At 42.8% G+C, this 20,079-nt stretch overlaps 1 protein-coding gene across 1 annotated transcript; it reads right to left on the bottom strand.

The window, feature by feature from the left end:
• Positions 1-4,288: 4,288 nt before the first annotated feature.
• On the bottom strand, positions 4,289-19,298 carry NNMT (nicotinamide N-methyltransferase). Its single transcript, XM_053594545.1, has 3 exons — positions 18,841-19,298; positions 17,716-17,923; positions 4,289-4,758 (listed from the first exon to the last, which is right to left on the bottom strand). The coding sequence occupies exons 1-3, from the start codon at positions 18,992-18,994 to the stop codon at positions 4,326-4,328; spliced, it is 795 nt and encodes a 264-aa protein (XP_053450520.1). The 5' UTR covers positions 18,995-19,298; the 3' UTR covers positions 4,289-4,325.
• Positions 19,299-20,079: the final 781 nt, after the last annotated feature.

Here is a 20,079-nt window from a genome sequence, read left to right as displayed (position 1 = left end):
TCCGATTCCCTCAGCTTACTTTTTAGTTTTCCTTTTTCTTTTTTGCTTTCCTTTGCCAAGAATGGGCTCTTCAGTCCCCATTCTCCCAGCTAGGCTGTGTCATCCTCCACATGGAATCCTCAGCTCCTGGGCCCACTGCCTAGTATGTAACAGGGATGATAAATATCTGTTGAATGAATGAACAACTACAACAAGAGCCTGGATTCCAGGTGCCTGTCCTGCTGACTTTGATAAGGTTATAACTGATCATTAAGGAAATCTTCATGGATGTGACAACATGTGGTTTAATGGCTGTCCTGGAAGGAGTTAATAATACCAAAGTGATCTAATATCTATCACTTAATGGGTTACAAAATGCCTTCACAAGTATCTTATTTGATATCAATAAACTCCTGAGAGATGATTATTACCTCTGTTTTCCACTTTGGACCTGAACACCAGAAAGGTAGAATGGTGCTCTCGTGGCAATCAAGTGATCGAGCTAAGATTCAGATGGTTTCTGTCCCTCAGCCTTGGACATGCTCTGCCTGCTCCTATCCTGCGTAAGATTTATTCATCATCTCACTTTCCCCAGCAGGCTGAGGCTAAGGTTAGAGGGTGCAGTTACAGCTCTTAAAGCTCAGCCAAAGTACTGAGCATGGTGGCTCACACCTGTAATCCAACACTTTGGGAGGCTGAGGCAGGTGGATTGCCTGAGCTCAGGAGTTGGAGACCAGCCTGGGAAAGAGGGAGACCCTGTCTTTAAAAAATAGCCGGGTGTCGTGGCGGGCAGCTGTAGTCCCAGCTACTGGGGAGGCTGAGGCAAGAGGATCACTTGAGCCCAAGAGTTTGAGGTCACTGTGAGCTGTGACACCATGCACTCTATGGAGGGCGACAAAGTGAGACTGTCTCAAAAAAATAAATAAAAACCAAAGCTCAGCCGAGTATGTCACATCACGGATGTCTCCTTTGATTACTCTTGACAGCCAGCTGATGGGGATTATGAAGCCGGGAAGCAGGACGGGTTCAAATGGGTTAACAGCCTTTTGAATCACTTCCTTTTCCCCCAGGACATTACACAGAGACGGGCAGCTTTCTGCATCATAAAAGTTTGCTTGAGCGAGACTATTGAACATTTCCCCAGAAAGTGGACCCAAAATAACCCCTGAGCTGGGTCAGCAGTGAGAGAGATTTACAAGTAAGGACCAGAGTGACCCCAGTCCTTGTTTGCTCATGACTCGGTTGGTCTGTTTGATTTCAGGAAAAGCAAACACAAAGCCAGAAGCCAAGTGTTTGCTTAGGTCCTGGCCTCACTCAGAGAACACACCTGCAGAGGCCTCTGCTAGAGAGAGGAGTCGTCATTCCTCGTCTCTGCGTATCGCTACTCTCCAGATTGCCCTTTTCTTCTCAGTTGCCAAACACACCCCTATTCTGCCTGGAAGACCCAGAGCAAATGCCACTGTTCTTGCCATCCTCCCCCCTAACCCCTGGGCGGCTCATCTCAGAGCCCTCATCTCACTGTGTTTTAACTGTTTGCATGTCAGTTTCCCCTGATGACTGGGAGTTCTTCAGGCACAAGGCTAGCCATTCATCTCTGAAAGATTAATTTTGGCTATCAGAGAGGACTTCCAAAGGCCCAGACAGTCCAGTGGCTTTCAAACTTTTTACAAATCACGACCTACAGGGATAAATAAATGTTACATCATAGTCTAGTAATAAACATTACAGTGTGTGCAGATGGACAGCTATATAGATGTTCGTAAAGTTGAAACAAAACTTCACAAAATTAGACCTCCTAAAGTGCTGGTCTCTGGGATTTTTGTTTTCTAGTTATTCTCTATTATTTTAAAAAATGTTTATTGTGAGTGCCATATTGATTTTACAAGTAAATAATGAATGGCAACCTGCAGTGTGAAAATTATTAGCGTAGATGACATTTCATCTGCTGCCCCTCCCCTTTGTTTTGATATTCTGTTTGTGTATGTTGAGGGCCTCCAACTGGGGGATGAAGACAGTTTTTTGTTTTGTTTTCTTTTGTTTTGTTTCCTTCCTTTACTGGAGACAACTCTTAACCCAAGAGAAGGTGGAGTTTTGACTGGGGGATGCAGCAGGGAAGGGAGTGATAAGAGTGAATGCCCCAGGGAGGAAACAATATTCTGCCTATTTTGCATCCAGCCAGCTCCTTTCTGGGTGTGAGAACCTTCAATGTCAACTGAGTGTTAGAAACTAACCAGTCCGCCCACGAGAAAACAGATGGTCCTTGACTTAGAATGAGGTCACATCCAAATAAACCCATCATATGTTGAAAATATTAAAAGTCTAAAATAAATGTAATGCATGTAATATACTCAACATCATAGCTTAAGCTGGCCGAACTTGAAAGTGCTCAGAGCACTTGTGTAAACAAAAGATCAAAATCCAAAGGATAGTTTCGACTGCATATATATCATTTTCACCCTATTGTAAAGTTGAAAAACATCAGTCATGTCTAAGTTCGGGATCATCTGTCAAACTTCAGGTATGAACAAATCTGCTACAGGGTCTAGATCAGGGGTCTGCAAGCCCTTGGCCACATCTACTCACCCACCTGTTTTTGTAAATAAGGTCTTACTGGATTACAACATGTGTTTGTTTTTATAGTGTCTGTGGCTGCTTTTGCTACAACTGCAGAGTTGACTAGTTGTGATCAAGACTGTTGACCACAAAGCCAAAAAGTTTACTATCTGGCCCTTGGTAGGAAAAGTATGCCAATTGCTGGTGTGGACAGAAAGCATTCCTTACCTCTCAGGGAGGGAACCAGCATGGCTGGGAGGTATCCAAAGCAGAGCTCTGGGCACAGGCAGCATCTTTCTCAAAATAGGCCCTATTGTTCCCTCTCCCGCATCCTCAGGTTGGGCACGTGGACCACCAGCATCACAACTGGAGCAGGAGAGGCCAAACAGACAAGGGGGTTCTGGGGGACTGCAAGAGCCTTTGGAAGTCCCCAGGCGCATTTGGGCTGTTACTGTGACTACAAAGATGAGGGCTCTTGACCAGCAGACCCTGGGGTTTCATTTGTTCTCCATGCCTCATGAAAGACACGTGGAGGGTGCTAAATATATGTTTGCTGAATGTTTCTTTCTTTTTTTTTTTTTTTTTTGTAGAGACAGAGTCTCACTGTACCGCCCTCGGGTAGAGTGCCGTGGCATCACACGGCTCACAGCAACCTCTAACACTTGGGCTTACGCGATTCTCTTGCCTCAGCCTCCTGAGCAGCTGGGACTACAGGCGCCCGCCACAACGCCCGGCTATTTTTCTGTTGCAGTTTGGCCAGGGCTGGGTTTGAACCCGCCACCCTCGGCATATGGGGCCGCGCCCTACTCACTGAGCCACAGGCGCCGCCCTCTGCTGAATGTTTCTTAAATCAGAAAGGAACTGGTGACATGTGGTATAGAAACCAAGTTATATCACAGCCCCTGTCGACAGCAATGCCACCAAAGAGCCTGATGTCCATGGCCCAGAACAACAATCCTCCCTCCCACTTGGAGACAGAGACATCTTTTCTCAGCTGCTTTGGCAACCCATATCAAAGGTGATGAGTATGATAATAAAGATTATAGCTAACAGTTTCTGGATGCTTATCAAGTACCAAGCAAGATTCTAGGTCCTATACATGGAGCAAATCATTCTAATTCTCTTGATAAGAAGTTCGATTTTAATCTCATTTTACAGATGAGGAAACTGAGGCACAGCACAGCTATATAACTTGCTTAAGAAGAAATAGCTAATACGTGGCAGAGTCAGAATTTGAAAATGAAATGATCCTTAAAGCTTAAAAAAAAAAAAAAAGTGCATTGCTGGAATGAAGAGAAATCCTGGACAGCTGTTTTCTAACCCCTGAGTCCAGAGTGGTACCCAGCAGAGAAAGGCCATGTTCCTGAAGCCGGATCAGCAACGAAGGCTAGGGCGGGGCATGTTCTCCATGGAGAAGGCAGGAGCTGAGGAACAGGAGAAGCTAGTTCTCAAGAGAAGAGGGGACAGAGTCCCCTAGGCAAGGGACCGGGAGTAACTGCAGACACCTCTCTGCAGCCAGGTGTGGGCTGAGCCCCCGCAACTGGATGTTTAGGGAAGGGGGGTCTTCTGGGAACACAGGCAGGGAGGCCTGAGCACACCAGTTCCTCATCCACTGTCCCCTAGCACATGGGTGGCGCACGGACTAGGAGGCCAACCAGCTGTTCCCAGACTGCCTGACCCACCCGGCCCCAGCCACCTAGCCTGGCCTCAGCACAATCACCAGGGGCAGCGAAACCCAGGACAGAGGCACGCCGGGCAGGCCCGAGGAATGGCTTTAATGGAGATCACAGGCGTCACACAGATCTGCTCAGCTTCCGCCCCACCAAGAAGAAAAGTCCTTCGTTGTCGGCTGTGGCGGAAGAGTAGCTCTGAGCCACCACCTGGAACTGCTCGATGGAGAAGCCGGCCTCGCTGACCGCGGCCTCCACCGCCTCGCGGCCCAGGGGCAGGCTGGAGAAGCGCTGCTGGCCGATGGTGTAGTAGCTGCTCTGCAGCGCGTCCGCCACCACCAGGAAGCCGCCGGGCTTGAGCAGGCTGCTGAGGTTGCGCAGCGCGGCGCGGTAGGCGGGCAGGTCCGCGCAGGCCGCGTCCAGGCACAGCGTGCTGAGCAGGCAGTCGGCCGCCCGCGGGGGCGCGCTGCCCAGCGGCTGGCTCTGCGTCACATCGCACTTGAGCACCTGCGTCACGGTGCGCCGCAACTTCTCCTCTTTCTCGGCCCCCTGGACTCTGAAAAACACAAAACAAAAACACGTTTGCTGCCCTCGGCGTGGGGACCCCAGATCCCTCGGGTCAGGCGTGGAATAGCAACAGTGACCCAGATGTGACCGTTTGGGCCGCCTCTGTTCAGGACTCAGAGAAAGAAGAAACGAGGGAACTTCGTGGCATGTAAATGTGACCATTTATGCTGGGTTAAAGGTCTTTGTAAAGCAAATCATAACACAGAAATGATAATAATAACCTGATCGCCTGCTTCTACCATTTATTATGATTTATTTGTTATTGTTATTATTGTCCTCATCTCTCTCAGACGGTAAGTAGTAGCTGTTGGGCCTTGACAGCGAGTGATAACGAGGTTAACACGAGGAAAGGTTCCATTCGTAGTTGCTGGTCACAAGAGGGAGGAGCTCTCCAAAGACCTTTTAGAAACTGTTGCTCACTACCCACAGCTTGGGCAGGGCCCTTCTGTACAGGAGAAAACTATAGACTCCCACTTACAGGTTCTAAAAAGTATTGCTGATCAAGAATGTTTTCTGACAGATTATTCTCTTGGTAACCTCGCCACGAATCCTGTCCTTTTCTGCCAAATCAATGGCATCTCTTGAGTGAAAATCGGTTAATGAGAGCAGAAGAGAAGGCCAGGCAGGCTCCGGGATTGAGTGGCTTAGATCCTATTGGAATTTGTTAGGGGTGGAAGGAAGGAACAAACTAACAGATGATCACAATTAAAGACTAGAGTACACAGGGGAAACCAGAGAGGGGACTAAGGAGAAACAGCAGGACTAAATCAGAAAGGTGAGAGAACCGGAAGAAACCTTGGATGTGTCAAAGGCCGGGGCCACACAGCCCTAATGACAGGAGCCAGGACTGGGTGCCGCAGCCTTTGAGGAAACTAATCAGCAAGGCTCTGGCAAGCAGAAACACACAGGCTATTGTTTGATGCAGACTCTAGGAGGAGATGACCACCCAGGCAACAAGCTTGATGGAGATGGTGGAGGATGGCTCAGCACTGGATGAGAGAGAGACTTACACTGAGACCATTTCTGGTCCAGGAAAAGAAAAGCCAGTGGTTTAAATAAAACTTATATATTGGCCAGGTGCAGTGGCTCACGCGTATAATCCTAGTAGGGAATGAATGAAATGAATTCAATTCATTCAATGAATGACATCCATTCTGGGAGGCTGAGGTGGGTGGATTGTTTGAGCTCAGGAGTTTAAGACCAGCCTGAGCCATAGTAAGACTCCATCTCTACTAAAACTAGAAAAAATAGCCGGGTGTCATGGTGGGCACCTTTAGTCTGAGGTGCTCGGGAGACTGAGGCAAGAGGATAGCTCAACCCAAGAGTTTGAGGTTGCTGTGAGCTGTGATGACTCAATGGCACTCTACCCATATCCAGGGCAACAGAGTGAGATTCTGTCTTAAAAACAACCACAACAACAACAGGAAAAAACCTTGCAGACTTACCTCCAGGTAGAATGACATGAGATAGTAGAAATTAGCTGCAGGCACCTAATTTAAATAGTTAAAATTTTAAATCTAGTGCATTTAATCAGTTATTTGCAAACATCCCATTTGTTTCCTATAATTTTCTGTTAAAAAGCTCAGCAATAAACCTATGAATAGATGTTCCACATCATTAGGCATCAGAGAAATGTAAATCAAACCAGGAGATACCACTTCACATCACCAGGATGGCTGAAATAAAAAAGACAGATAATAACAAGTGTTGGCAAAAATGTGTAGAAGTCAGAGCCTCCATACCCTGCTGGTGAGAATGGAAAACAATTCAGCTACTTTGGAAAACACTCTGGCAGTTCCTCAAAAGGTTAAGCATAGAGTTACCACATAACTCAAGAATTTCACCTAAGTATATACTCAAGAGAAGTAAAAAAATCTCCACACAAAAACCTGTATATGAATGTTCATAAAGAGCCAAAAGACAGAAACAATCCAAATGTTCATCAATTTATGAATAGATAAATAAAAGATGGTATATGAAGGTATATAATGGAATATTATTCAGTAACAGAAAGAGATGAAGTTCTAACACATGCCTCAGCATGGGTAAACCACAAAGACATTACGCTAAATGAAAAAAGCCAGAACCACAAGGCCACAATGGAATATTGGACGATTCCATTCACATGAAATAGCTGAAAAAGGCCAAGCTACAGAGACTAAAAGCAGACCCGTGGATGCCAGGAGCTGAGGGATTTGGGGGCTGGGGGATGAGAGGGACACTATGGTCGCAGGGTTTCTTGGGAGAATTCCGAAAATATTCTAAAATGGCAATGAACCTTGTAGAAGTCTGTGAGCAACTAAAAGCCATTGAATTGCAAATGGTGAATGTGTGCGTTAATTGTATGGTATGTGAGTTAGATCTCCTTTTTTAAATAGCATTAATTATGTTGGGATGTGAGTTATATCTCATTAAGCTATTATAGTAAAAAAGAAAGAGAAAGACACACTTAGCAAGGTGTTGGTTTCAGGGAATTCCTACCAACCACTTAACTGTTAGAGAAAGAATAAAAATAGTCCTTGAGCTAGGCCTGGTGGCGGTGGCTCATGCCTGTATTCCTAGCACTTTGGGAGGCTGAGGCAGGAAAATTGCTCAATACCTGAAGTTTGATCAACATAACAAGACCCTGTCTCTACAAAAAATAGATTTGGCAGGCATGCTGTTACATGCCTACAGTGCCAGTTGCTCAGGAGGCTGAGGTGGGAGGATCACTTGAGCCCCGGAGTTTAAGGTTGTAGTGGAGCTATGATGCTGCTGCTGCACTCTAGCCCAGGCAATGGAGTGAAACCTTGGCTCAGAAAAAGATCTTTAAAAATTGTCCTTGAGGCTTGGCATCCGTGGCACAGTGGTTATGGCGCCAGCCACATACACCAAGGCTGGTGGGTTCGAACCTAGCCTGGGCCAGCTAAACAATGACAACTGCAACAAAAAATAGCCAGGTGTTGTGGCAGGCACCTGTAGTTCCAGCTACTCAGGAGGCTGAGGCAAGAGAATCGCTTAAGCCCAAGAGTTTGAGGTTGCTGTGAGCTGTGACACCATGGCACTCCACCGAGGGCGACATAGTGAGACTCTATCTCAAAAAAAAAGAAAGAAAAAATTGTCCTTGATTGGGGCTATTTGCTCTCTTATCAAGGATGGAAATAGAAGTCGTGTGACTGCTTTGCCCTGATTTGTCTTGGACTTTTCTCGGTTTAACACTGCAAACCCCATATCCTGGGTGCCCTTTGCAGTCCTGGGCAAACTGGGACAGTTAGTTGTACTAAAGGCAGGGCGACTACTTACAAAGCTGCCACCCAGCCCTGATACAACTAGAATAGTTTAATAGAGCATTTTAAAAATAAAAATAACAATTGATCACTGTGGAAGTCTATGAGAAACTTGGATTTGAAAAGGTAAATTAACCTAGAACAAAAAATTTAAATAACCTCCCTGCATTTATAGATCATTTAATCACACACAAAAAGTCCAAGTCGTAACAATGTAATGTTCTCTGGGATGTGTTTAAAAATGATCCTCTATATGGAGAACAGTTTGGAAATGTGTATATGATGTGTCAGAAGCAAAATGGACCTCTGTTCCCTATTCTGTATGAAGCTATTTTAAAGACACAGAACTAGTACTTGCCAGTCAGATGATGATAGAAATCGATCCCAAACTGTGAAGTCTCAAAAGCTCACAGAGAATGTGACAATTTGAGAGGGAAATTTGTTAGAAACACCCATTGTCCTCGATACCTCTTCTGCTTGGACACACGGCAAACATTGGGGAACTCAGTTGCCAAAGCAGCTCTGTAAAGACCATTCCTCAGGGCTCCTCGGGGCCTGTAAGGACACCCAGGGAAGCGGGACTCACAGGGGACTCAGGCAATTACCACTCAGCCTCACATTTAGCTCAAGGGGTAGGTAATCAAGGAAAAGTGCTATGCTGTGTTACAGAAAGCTAACAGTGTGGCCGTTTCTCTAGTTCTAAAGATTTGCCCTTTCAAATGAATCAATATGCAAAAAAGGTAGCAAATTGCTCTGTAAATATGCTATCTATAAAAGCCTGAGGGAAGTGGGGAGCAATGGGAATGATGAAAGGGTGAGAGGACTCCTGGGAAGAGCGCTTTGTGAGAACACAATCCTGTTTGCCAGGTATGAATGGCAATGGGATTGAATGATCTTGGGGTTTAGAGGAGGCTCCCCCTGCCCTGTCTCTGCAAGACAGGTGGTAGCCCAGAAGCACCTGGATAAACTTTTTTCAGTTACACTTACCACCCCCAAGCTCCATTCCCAGGCAAGCCCTCCTGAGAGAGAACCACTAAAACATGTCAAGGAAATGAAGGCTAAATACGCTTGGATGTCATCGTAAGCATTGTTAAGAGCAAGGAATAATCATTGGTAAAACTTTGGTTTGGACCATACCTCAATCCGGTGAAAGACCTCCTAGGAGGAAGAGTCGGAAAAGCAAAATGCAGGCCTAGCTGGTGGCTCATGCCTAATAATCCTAGCCCTCTGGGAGGCCAAGGCCAGTGGATTGCTTGAGCTCATGAGTTCTTGAGCACTAGAGTTCAAGATCAGCCTGAGCAAAAGCGAGACCACCCATCTCTACTAAAAATAGAAAAAACTAGCTGGGCATGGTGGCACGTACCTGTAGTCCCAGCTACTTGGGAGGCTGAGACAAGAGGATTGCGCAAGCCCAAGAGTTTGAGGTTGTTATAAGCTATGACCCCCATGGTACTCTACTCAGCATGACAAAATGAGACTCTGTCTTAAGAAAGAAGAAAAAAAAGAAAAAGAAAAAAGAAAAAGGAAAGGAAAAGCAAATTGCGTGTGTTCATTTATTTAATGAATATGTTTTGAACCTCTACTATGTAACAGGAAGTATGCTGGACACTGGGGACATGTGATGAACGAATGTGGAACAGATCCTACCTTCACGGAGATTATAGTCTTGCAGAGGCAGACAGAACCCAATGATCACTCAAAAAAATGGAAAAGAACACAGCACTAATGGAGGCACATTGGGAGTTTCACTTGGTCTAGAGTATCAGGGAAAGCTCCTCCAAAGAAGAGTCAGGTAAGCAGAGATATAGAGAATAAATACGCAGTAGTTAACTAAGCCAAAGAGATCAGGGAGGGAAATATTCCAGTACCAGGAAATAGCATGTGCAAAGGACTTATGGTGGGAGGAAACATGGAAGGAGAACGCCAACATGGCTGCCAACAGGCCAGCAGGTGCCAGACTAGGCAGGGTGCTGTGGACCATGTTAGGAATTTTGCTTTGTACTTTGAAAGCCATGAGGAGTCATTAAGGGATATTAAGGAAGGGAGTGACATGATCAGATTTACATTTTAAGATGATCACTTGGGTGGCAGAATGGAAAAGAACCAGGCAAGGGACAGTTAGGAGAGAGAGGAGGGTAGTTTGGCCCAAGTGATTATTAAACACTGGAACTAAAATACTGGTTGGAGAGGAATGCAGGAAGTAAAATGGGCAGAACTCGGTGCTAGATTAGACCTGGAATGAGACGGGGAGATGGCAAGATTGACTTCCAGGCTTGTGGCTTGTCCAATTAATTTTATTATGGTGACATTCAAGGAGCTAAGAATTCCAGAAATAAAGCAGATTTGGAGGAGATATAATTCTCTTTTGGACACATTGAGTTTGAGGTGCTTTGAGATATTGAGTAGAAACATTTACAGTTTGAAGGCAATGGTTAGTTGAAGGTCTCTAACTCTTCCCTGTTAATTTTCCCAGAGAGATAATGCAGTGAGAACATGTATTCAAAGAGAGAGGCAGTTGCTTCTCCAACAGAAATGTGCACTCAAAGACTAAGAGATCTTGTCAGAGTACAGAGTCTGATTCTGCAGGCAGCTGATGAGGCCTGAGAATCTGCATTTCTGAAGGGTCTCTCATGATGTCCAAGCTGCTAGTCTGGGAGCCACAAGTCTAAAGCCCTATGTTCCAAGTTCTGGGGGCTGAAAGTTAATTGAAGTTGTTTCTACAATTTCTTAAGGAAAAAAAAAAGTTCATTTTCCTCTGTTCGTGTTATAAGCTTGAGTAGTTCTGTCTTCACATTTGATTTTCGGACTTAATAAATGAACAGTGTGGGGCAAGAATGTGGCACTGATGCCTTACAACTTTTTGGATAGTTCTAAAAATGAGTGATATTTAAATGTCTGAGTCACGCTGTAAAGGCAGAGGAACAGAAGAGAGCTCGCAATATCTTTGGCAGCCATCAGCGCAAGAAAGAGCTTCAGATAAAGAAGAAATCATCTTGGAGAAAATAGGGTGTAGGTTGATAGAGGCCCTTGAAGATGCAAGAAAGACATACGTTGAATGGAATCACTATCGTTCTTAAAATAGCTAAAGCCACAGGATTTAACACAAGGATAAGAGTAAGAATGCAGAAATTTACTGCCAAAAAGTTCCTTTTTCTAACCGAGCAATTGAAAAGGGACAGAGTCTCAAGAGCCAATTGTTCCAAGCTGACAATTGGGGCATGAGATAAGTAATGCTTTCAGTACCCTGCTTGATTTTAAGGGTTTATTTTTGAATGAGACAGAAAGGCCTTCCAATGGCTAGAGAAATTGAGAACCAAGTTTTGAAGGCCTTCTTGACATATGACTTTGATTTCGGAAAGGTATAATGTCTAACGATGGATGAGGAGAGAGCTTTTTTTTTAATAAGCTTTCCCTAAAATTCTACAAATCCTGGAAAATTTATTTAATGATTTTGGATATTATCCACATCATCATAGCTACAGTTTGTTTTCTTGTTAATATCAATTCCATTCTGTGGAATGACATAGTCAATAGACAAAAGAAATACCAAATTATTTTTATTTCTAAGAATATAGCTTTACTTTGGAGGCAATAGCCAGCATAAAATTCTAAGTAAGGGGTTTAAAGGCTAAAATGGCATAGGAAAATAGCCTCTCTCAACTTCTTTCTAAAGGCCAAGAAAGAAAGGAGCAATATTTAAGCAACATTAAACAATTTTATAATATTGTTAATGTGTAAGGACAACAAAAATAATTCTCAGTATGCATGGACTTAGAAAATATGTCGTATGTGTTTTTTTTGACCATTTTTGGCTGGGCTGGGTTTGAACCTTCCACTTCCTGTATATCGGGCCGGTGCCCTACTCCTTTGAGCCACAGGTGCCACCCAGTATGTGTTCTTATTGAAAAAAATGATTTGAAGACCTATTCAGTTGATTAAGAGTTGAATGGAAATTAAAAACTCAATAACTAGAAAGGCTGTATAAAATGGGCAAAAAATATATCCATGTAATTATAAATATGATTACAAAACAAAAGCAAATATCCAAAGTGATCTTGAAAGAAAATATAAAAATAATATTGTCGGGCGGCGCCTGTGGCTCAGTCGGTAAGGCGCCGGCCCCATATACCGAGGGTGGCGGGTTCAAACCCGGCCCCGGCCGAACTGCAACCAAAAAAATAGCTGGGCGTTGTGGCGGGCGCCTGTAGTCCCAGCTACTCGGGAGGCTGAGGCAAGAGAATCGCTTAAGCCCAGGAGTTGGAGGTTGCTGTGAGCTGTGTGATGCCATGGCACTCTACCGAGGGCCATAAAGTGAGACTCTGTCTCTACAAAAAAAAAAAAAATAATATTGTCAATTATAATGTTTGAATTCGATAATTTTATATTTTTATAATAAATACAGGGACAAGAGATGCCAAAGGGACTTGGGGTATCAAAAATTGTTAAATTCCGCAAATTATCAGGAAGAAAAAAATATACTAATTCTTATCAGACTTGGTAAGTTAAGAGAATTTGTCTCCAGCAGACCTGCATTCTAAGTAATATTAAAAGATGTTCTTTGGGTGAAGTACACAAGTTTAATTCTGCAGAAAGGAATGAAGAACGTAAGAAAGATATGTGGATAAATAAAAAAGATCATACACACACACACACACACACACAGTGTCCATAAAGTTCATCTGCAGTTTTTTTTTGTTTGTTTGTTTTTTTTGCAGTTTTTGGCCGGGGCTGGGTTTGAACCCGCCACCTCCGGCATATGGGGCCGGAGCCCTACTCATTTGAGCCACAGGTGCCGCCCTCATCTGCAGTTTTAAATCACATACTATTTAAATTGCACATGAACTTTATGGTCTCCCTGTGTACTATACACACACACACACACACACAAATACACACATATATATAAATAATACTCGCCAGTTTGGGCTTCTATAATAGAATGCTGGCTGGCTTAAAAAAACAGACATATGGGCGGCGCTTGTGGCTCAGCGGGTAGGGCGCCGGTCCCATATGCCGGAGGTGGCGGGTTCAAACCCAGCCCCGGCCAAATTAAAAAAAAAAAAAAAAAAAAACAGACATAGTTGTTTTTCACAATTTTGAATGCTGGAAGTCTAAAACCAGGGTGCTGGCATTGTTAGGTTCTGGTGAGGACAGCCTTCTGTGCTGCAGACAGCTGATCTTATATTGTATCTTCACCTGGTAAAAGGAGAGCTAGAGATCTTTCTGGGGCCCCTTTTATAAGAGCCCTAGTCTCATCCATGAGGCTTTACCCTTATGACCTAATTAGCTCCCAAACCCTCCACCTCCTCATACCATCTCACTTGGGGTTAGAATTTCAGCATACAAATTTGGGGGGAGGACACAAATATTCAGTCCCTAATTCCCCTTGTTGAATATATATTGTTTAAAACACTACTGACTTATGTGGATATACTTAATGTTTCTGAACTATACACTTAAAAATAGTTAAGATGGTAAGTTTCATTATTTTTATCATAATTAAAAATAAAACAATAAAAATAAATAAATAACCATACTGACTGTTTAAAGCAAAATAATAATGTATTGTTTATACATAAGCATAAAATATATGACAATAAGAACATAAGGGGCAGAAGAATGCATTAAGGAAATCACACTGTTGTAATATCTAAAATTGTTCATAAGGTAATAAATAAATTAAGGATGCTTATTGTAGTTTCTAGAAAACCACACAAACTCATGCAAAACATGGAAGAGGTTAATAGAAAAGATAAAAAGAAATATTAAAAATATGTTCACTTGGGCAGAGCCTGTGGCTCAGTCGGTAAGGCACCAGCCCCATATACCGAGGGTGGCGGGTTCAAACCCGGCCCCGGCCAAACTGCAACCAAAAAATAGCCAGGCGTTGTGGCGGGCACCTGTAGTCCCAGCTACTCAGGAGGCTGAGGCAAGAGAATCGCTTAAGCCCAAGAGTTGGAGGTTGCTGTGAGCTGTGTGAGGCCACGGCACTCTACCGAGGGCCATAAAGTGAGACTCTGTCTCTACAAAAAAAAAATATATATATGTTCACTTATACTAAGTAGAATACTAAAAATCATTCCCCAAGAGGAAACAAGGAAGGAAGACACAGATGAACAACAATCAGATAGGAAAAATAGGAAACATAGGCTAAGATGGTAGATTTAAACTCAACCATATAATATCAGTAATTACACTAGATGTAAATGGACTAAACTATACAGTTAAAGAGCAGAAATTGTCAGTCTGGATTAAAAAGCAATCCCTACTGTTAACTATTTGCCCAAAAAAGTATAAAAATACAAACAATATGAAAATAAAAGAGTAGGAAAAGATATACACATGAATAATATATATTAGTTATCTATTGCTGCAGAATAAATTATCCCCCAAATTTAGCAACTTCAAATTGCAAACATTTATCGTACAGTTTCTGTGAATCAGCAATCTGGGTACAGATTAGCTGAGTGCTTCTGGTGCAAGTCTCTCACGAAGTGGCATACAGAATATTAGTAAAGTATTCAGACTCATCTGAAAGCTCAACTAGGGAGAAGTTTGCTTTGAAGCTCACTTCCCAGGACAAGTGAGTGAGATAACGAGAATATCCAATAAAAAACTATAGTTGTTTTTTTAATCTATTTTATTTTTTCTAGCAGTACAGTATTAGGTTCACTGCAAAACTGAGCAGAAGGCCTCTGTTGGCATATTATTATCACCCAACATCCATAGTTTACATTAAAATTCACTCTGAGTATTGTACATTATATGGGTTTCCACAAATGCATACTGACATGTGTCTACTGTAATAGTATCATACAGAATAATCCCACTGTCCTAAAAATTTTCTGTACTCTTTTTATGTATTCCTTCCTTCTCCCAACCCCTGGCAACCACTGATCTTTTTACCACCTCCACAGTTTTGCCTTTTCCAGAATATTATATTGTAGCAATTATAGAGTATGGAGACTGTTCAGGTTGGCTTACTTCACTTAATATATGAATTTATTTCTTTGATATCTTTTCACGGCTTGGGAGCTCTTTTTTTCTTTTTTTAAGCACTGAATAATAGTCCATTGTCTGGATGTACCACAGTTCATTTGTTCATTCACCTACTGAAAGACATCTTGGATGCTTCCAATTGGGGGCAATTATGAAGAAAGCTGTTACAATCATCTGTGTACAGCTTTTCAGGTCTACACACATTTTCAGTGTTTGGGGGTAAATACCAAGGAGTGCAATTGCTGGATTGAATGGTAAGAGTATGTTGAGTTTTTTAAAGAATAGTCAAACTGTCTTCCCAGCAGCAATAAATGAGAGTTCCTGTTGCTCCACATCCTCACCAGCATTTGGTGTTGCCATTGTTCTGGATTTCAGCCATTCTAATAAGTGTGTAGTGGTACTGTAGTCTTTTTAAACTTAATCTCAGAATCGATGTACCATTTCTATGATGCATTCTACTAGATCTGTCAGAATTGAGTACCTAAATCCAATGGACGTCCTGGGTGGGGCATTACACCAGCTAAGACAAAGATTACTGGGCCCTCTTAGAGGTTGCCTATGACACTACGCAAACACCAAGCATGGGAAGGCTGATGTGGCTATATGAACATCAGAAAAAGTAGTCTTCTAGGGAGGGTGTACAACCAGAGATAAAGGGAAAGATTCAATTCATCAAGAAGACATAACAATTCTCAAACTCCTGGTCTCAAGAGATCTTCGTGCCTCAGCCTCCTGAGTAGCTGGAACTATAGGCATCTACCACATTTGCATTTTTTTCTATTTTTATTAGAAATGGGGTCTCACTTTTGCTCAAGCTGGTCTCAAACTGCTGATCTCAAGCAGGCCTCAACCTTTCAGACTGCTAACATTCCTGTCATGAGCCACTGCACCTGGCCAAAAATCTATTTTTATTGGCAGATGATATAGTAATGTTCACGGAAAACCCTATAGAATCTACAAATAACATTACTAAAATTAATTAGTCAGCAGAGTCACAGGACACAAGGCCAATATATGTAAATCAATTGTATTTTTATATACTACCAAATGAGATGAATAAAATGAAATAAAAATGAAATTTAAAAAATGCAATTAACAACGGCATTAAAAACATAAAACACTTAGGAAAAAAATTTAACAAAACACATGCAAAATATGAGTACTGCAGAAGATTGGTTAGAGAAATTAAAGTAGTCCTAAATAAATGAAGAGATAAATCATGTTCATGAACTGTAGATTTCACATGTCCCTTCTGCTAAATTGATCTGTAAGCTCAAAGAAACCCCACTTGAGGATTCAATGCTTTTTTTTAAAGAGAAATTGACCAGCTTGTTCTAAAGGGGGAAAGACAGGGAAAAAGTAAAGAAAAAACAACCTAGTAAACAAAAACCCAACAACAGCACAAGACCATAAAAAAAAAAAGTATAACAGCATATACATTGTAAGAAGCAGCAGACAGGCTAGGTAGAGTGGCTTACTCCTATAATCCCACTATTTTGGGAGGCTGAAACAGGAGGATCACTTGAGCTCAGGAGTTCATAATCAGCCTGGGCAACACAGTGAAACTCTGACTCTACAAAAAACCTAAACAATAGAATAAGTTAGCCACGTGCCATAGCACACACCTGCACTACCAGCGCCTTGGAAGACTGAGGTGGGAGAATCTCTTGAGCCCAGGAGTTTGTGGCTGCAGTGAGCTATGATTGTGCCACTGCACTCCAGCTTTAGTGACAAAGCAAGACCCTGTCCCCAAAAGCTAAATAAATAAGAAGCAGACGGAGCCAGCAGGATCCCATAAGGAAAACACTCATCTTTTTATGCAGGTTGCAAAGGAGTCTTTGGAATCTCAGTGGAATCTCACAGCAGCAAAGAAATGCTGCTGTAGGAGTTAACGGTCAGTGGGTGGGACAACAGACCCTGTAACACAGTCAGCAAGAGATGGAGGCCTCAGGACCACAGACAAGTGAATCGCAGACCTGGCCACCCCTGCTTAGTCAGTTATTACCAATTTCCTGTATGAAGAGCCACAGGCGCCGCCCGAGAAATCAATCTTTTAAACAAGATTCATTTGCTTGTAGTATGACTTTGACTTCTAGTACTGACTATGTGAAGCTGGAATCTGATGGATGGTGATTAACAAATTTTTCTCAAATAATTCCTTTATGTTGTTTACTTCAGCTAAAAAAAAAACCTGGTCAGTTTTTTGTCATATCTGGTGGTTTCAGCATTAGCCACAGTCACAGCCAAGTCCTGTGGGCTGGGATGGGTGGTGTCAGAACAGCCCTGGGCAAAGGGAGCCCTGACACCCAAAGGCTGCTGATGAGGAGCTGAGTTAGCCTCTCCCTAGAGGTTCCTCAAACTAGGTCCCATGGTGCCGACCAGCACATTACCTTGCTCCCACAGGCCTGGAAAGTTTTTCATCCATTCCTCTTGGCTCAAATACCCACCTGTCCAGCTCTCTCACTGTGTCTGCTGCTGTTCTGGGGCACACATGCGCGCACGCGCACACACCCACATCTCTCATCCCCCCCTTTCCTTTAGCTGTCTCCATGGGGATGTCTCTTTGGTCTCTTTCTGTTTCTCTTGCTTTTTTCAGCTTGGAATGTAAGAATAATTTTTAGCATTCAGAAAAAAGAAAAAAACCTATCACTCAGGTACCCTCAGCAAGCCAAGAACTCTACCTGTTCCCTTCAAGATCACACACGTAGGTCACCACTGGGGACCAGTCGAAAGCCTCTGGCTCCTTCTTCAGCCACTTCTGCAGCTCCTGCAGATTCTGGTCCGTGTAGTCAGTGACGATGATCTCCTTGAAGGATTCACAAGCAGAGAGGAGCTGATAGATGGTGGGGCCCGAGCCGATGTCAATCAGGAGGTCTCCCTTCACACCATCTGGGGAGGAGGAGGGGATGAGCAAGGCACCAGGCACCTTAGCAACAGCATCAGAGCTCAATTTACATTTTCTTCCCTGGGATTGTGCTAGAGACCCCCAAAGACAGGCCACCACTCTACTTACAACTCTCCCCTCAAATTCTTTTTTTTTTTTTTAGCATCTTTATAGAAAATTCTGTAATTTACATCACAGAAGTGTGTACCAAAGAAAATATGAACATCAAAAAATGGCTCACTCAAATTAAATAAAGCCCCTCAGTTTAAAAAATCTTAAACATGGATAAAAATGAAAAGTCAAAGAGAAAAAAAATCTTTTCCTTTTGCATTCCCTAATTCAGGGTGGAGGCATGGCTGTTGGGCTATTTTCAGGTCTGGGAGAAGGGAAAAAAAGATGTGCATCTGGGGAACAGACCAGTGATCCAGAAAGGCTGTTACACAGAGAATGTAAAATCAATTAAGGAATACTTTTGGTGGAAGTTAATTTTTTAAAAAGTGTATAGAATGTCTTTCTCCAAAAAGCACCCAATTCTTCATATATTGGGAGGTCTTTATCTCATGCATATTCACAATGGTCCCTTGAGTTAGGCTCTAAATAGGACACAGTATTAGAATCTCCATCTAAGTGGTCCATTGAGCTTAAAAGGCTCACTCCCATCACCTAGCAAATTAATGGAGACTTAAGGATAGCATGGTAGGTCCTCTGGTTTCCCTTTTACACAACTAACTGAGATAATGGCTACATGTATAAAAGCATTTTGTAAACTATAAAATACCTGTAGCAACATTAGTATTTATCCCAGTTAAATAAGTGGGTGATGCCAAAAGAACTGTCAGGTAACCATGACTACACAGTGATGCCCTGAGACTCCCTCTAAATGACGTATATTTGGAGGGCAGACACACTAACAGACACTTACCTAGGCAGAAGATCTTGAAAAGATTTTTCAGAAGATGCCTGAGAATTTGGCTTTCTGCAGAATGTCTGGACCCAAAGTTGTAATATTTTTCTAGGTAATCTCTAGGATTAAAATGGCTTAGATAAGTGTCCTTGGAGGTGAAGCCAGATCCCATTGTGTCTTCGTTCTGTGCCACTGGCCTCCTGTCCTCTTTCCCTCTCCTTTAGAAAATAAGGAGTTACCCTGTAGAAATTGTCTTTCTGAGTTTCAGGCTATCAATCTTCCTTCCATCGGTTCAGCCCATGCCTTAAAACAGATGTCTGGTTAAACACTAACTGAGAGAAATAGACCACAAATGTTCTGGCTGTTCTAGGATGTGATGAAATTCCTGGGGAAGGGAGCCTAGGAGAAAGGGGGAGTGGTAGAGGGAGTTGCCATGAGCTGTATGCAATGCTCAGCCAAGGGGTGAAGGTCAGATGCCAGGAACTGTAGACAGGAGGAATCACTGGGAAAATCATTTAACTCACAGAAGAACCGCTAAGCTCAGAGAGATGAGCCTTCTCCCTACAGCACCATCATCCTCATTCTTGCCAGGATTCTGCCAGGAAAAAGTTACAAAGAATGGTCTACATTTAAGCACATGAAAGGAAAAAAAAAAAAAGAAGAAAGAAAGAAAAGAGGGAAAAGATGAGGTTGGGAAATGTGTTCAGAGCTAAGGAATGTTGGCTAAAGCATAAATCTCAGACAAAGTCTGGAAAGAGTAATTTAAAAAGCCTGGGTGAGGCTTTCTGGAAAGTCTAGTCCTGCCAACAATCCTGAACCCTCTGTTCGAGCTCTGGACACTTGTACTCTGCCTACTCCTTTTAGTTAGCAGAAATCCTGACAGTTCTTTGAAAATAACTTTAAGCCTTTACTGCCTTTATGAATTCTTAAATCCCCTTTTCTTAACTCATATTGCCCTCACAATTTGTTCCACCCAGCCAAGCACTTGATTTTGTGGTGTCATAAATTGTTCCTGGTGCTCTATTTTTCTTCCCAAACTAAATTTTGCATATATAATAAATGAAATCACCATCTCCCTGAGATTAAGAACAATAGACAAGTTCTTTTTATATCCCCTACTCTCCATCACAGTTTGGTCCACCTGCTAGGTGTTTAAAACATAGGTTGATTAATTGACTGTTGTCCTATTTCTTCAAATGCAGTTGCAGTGAGTGCTCAGTATTCCATGGATAATGATAATGATGCAGCAAGGGCCCT

This window comes from Nycticebus coucang, chromosome 6 (genome assembly GCF_027406575.1).
Source record: "Nycticebus coucang isolate mNycCou1 chromosome 6, mNycCou1.pri, whole genome shotgun sequence".
NCBI classification, from domain to species: Eukaryota; Metazoa; Chordata; class Mammalia; order Primates; family Lorisidae; genus Nycticebus; species Nycticebus coucang.
The sequence above is the reverse complement of the archived record's forward strand: the minus strand, read 5'-3'. Positions and strand labels throughout refer to the sequence as shown.

Excerpts from the sequence above, each read along its gene's own strand:
- NNMT (XM_053594545.1), bottom strand. The coding sequence starts at position 18,994 with ATGGGATCTGGCTTCACCTCCAAGGACACTTATCTAAGCCATTTTAAT. Across the intron at positions 17,924-18,840 it reads TTTCAAGATCTTCTGCCTAG|ATGGTGTGAAGGGAGACCTC; the intron begins GTAAGTGTCTGT and ends CCTCCTCCCCAG. Across the intron at positions 4,759-17,715 it reads TGTGATCTTGAAGGGAACAG|AGTCCAGGGGGCCGAGAAAG; the intron begins GTAGAGTTCTTG and ends TGTGTTTTTCAG.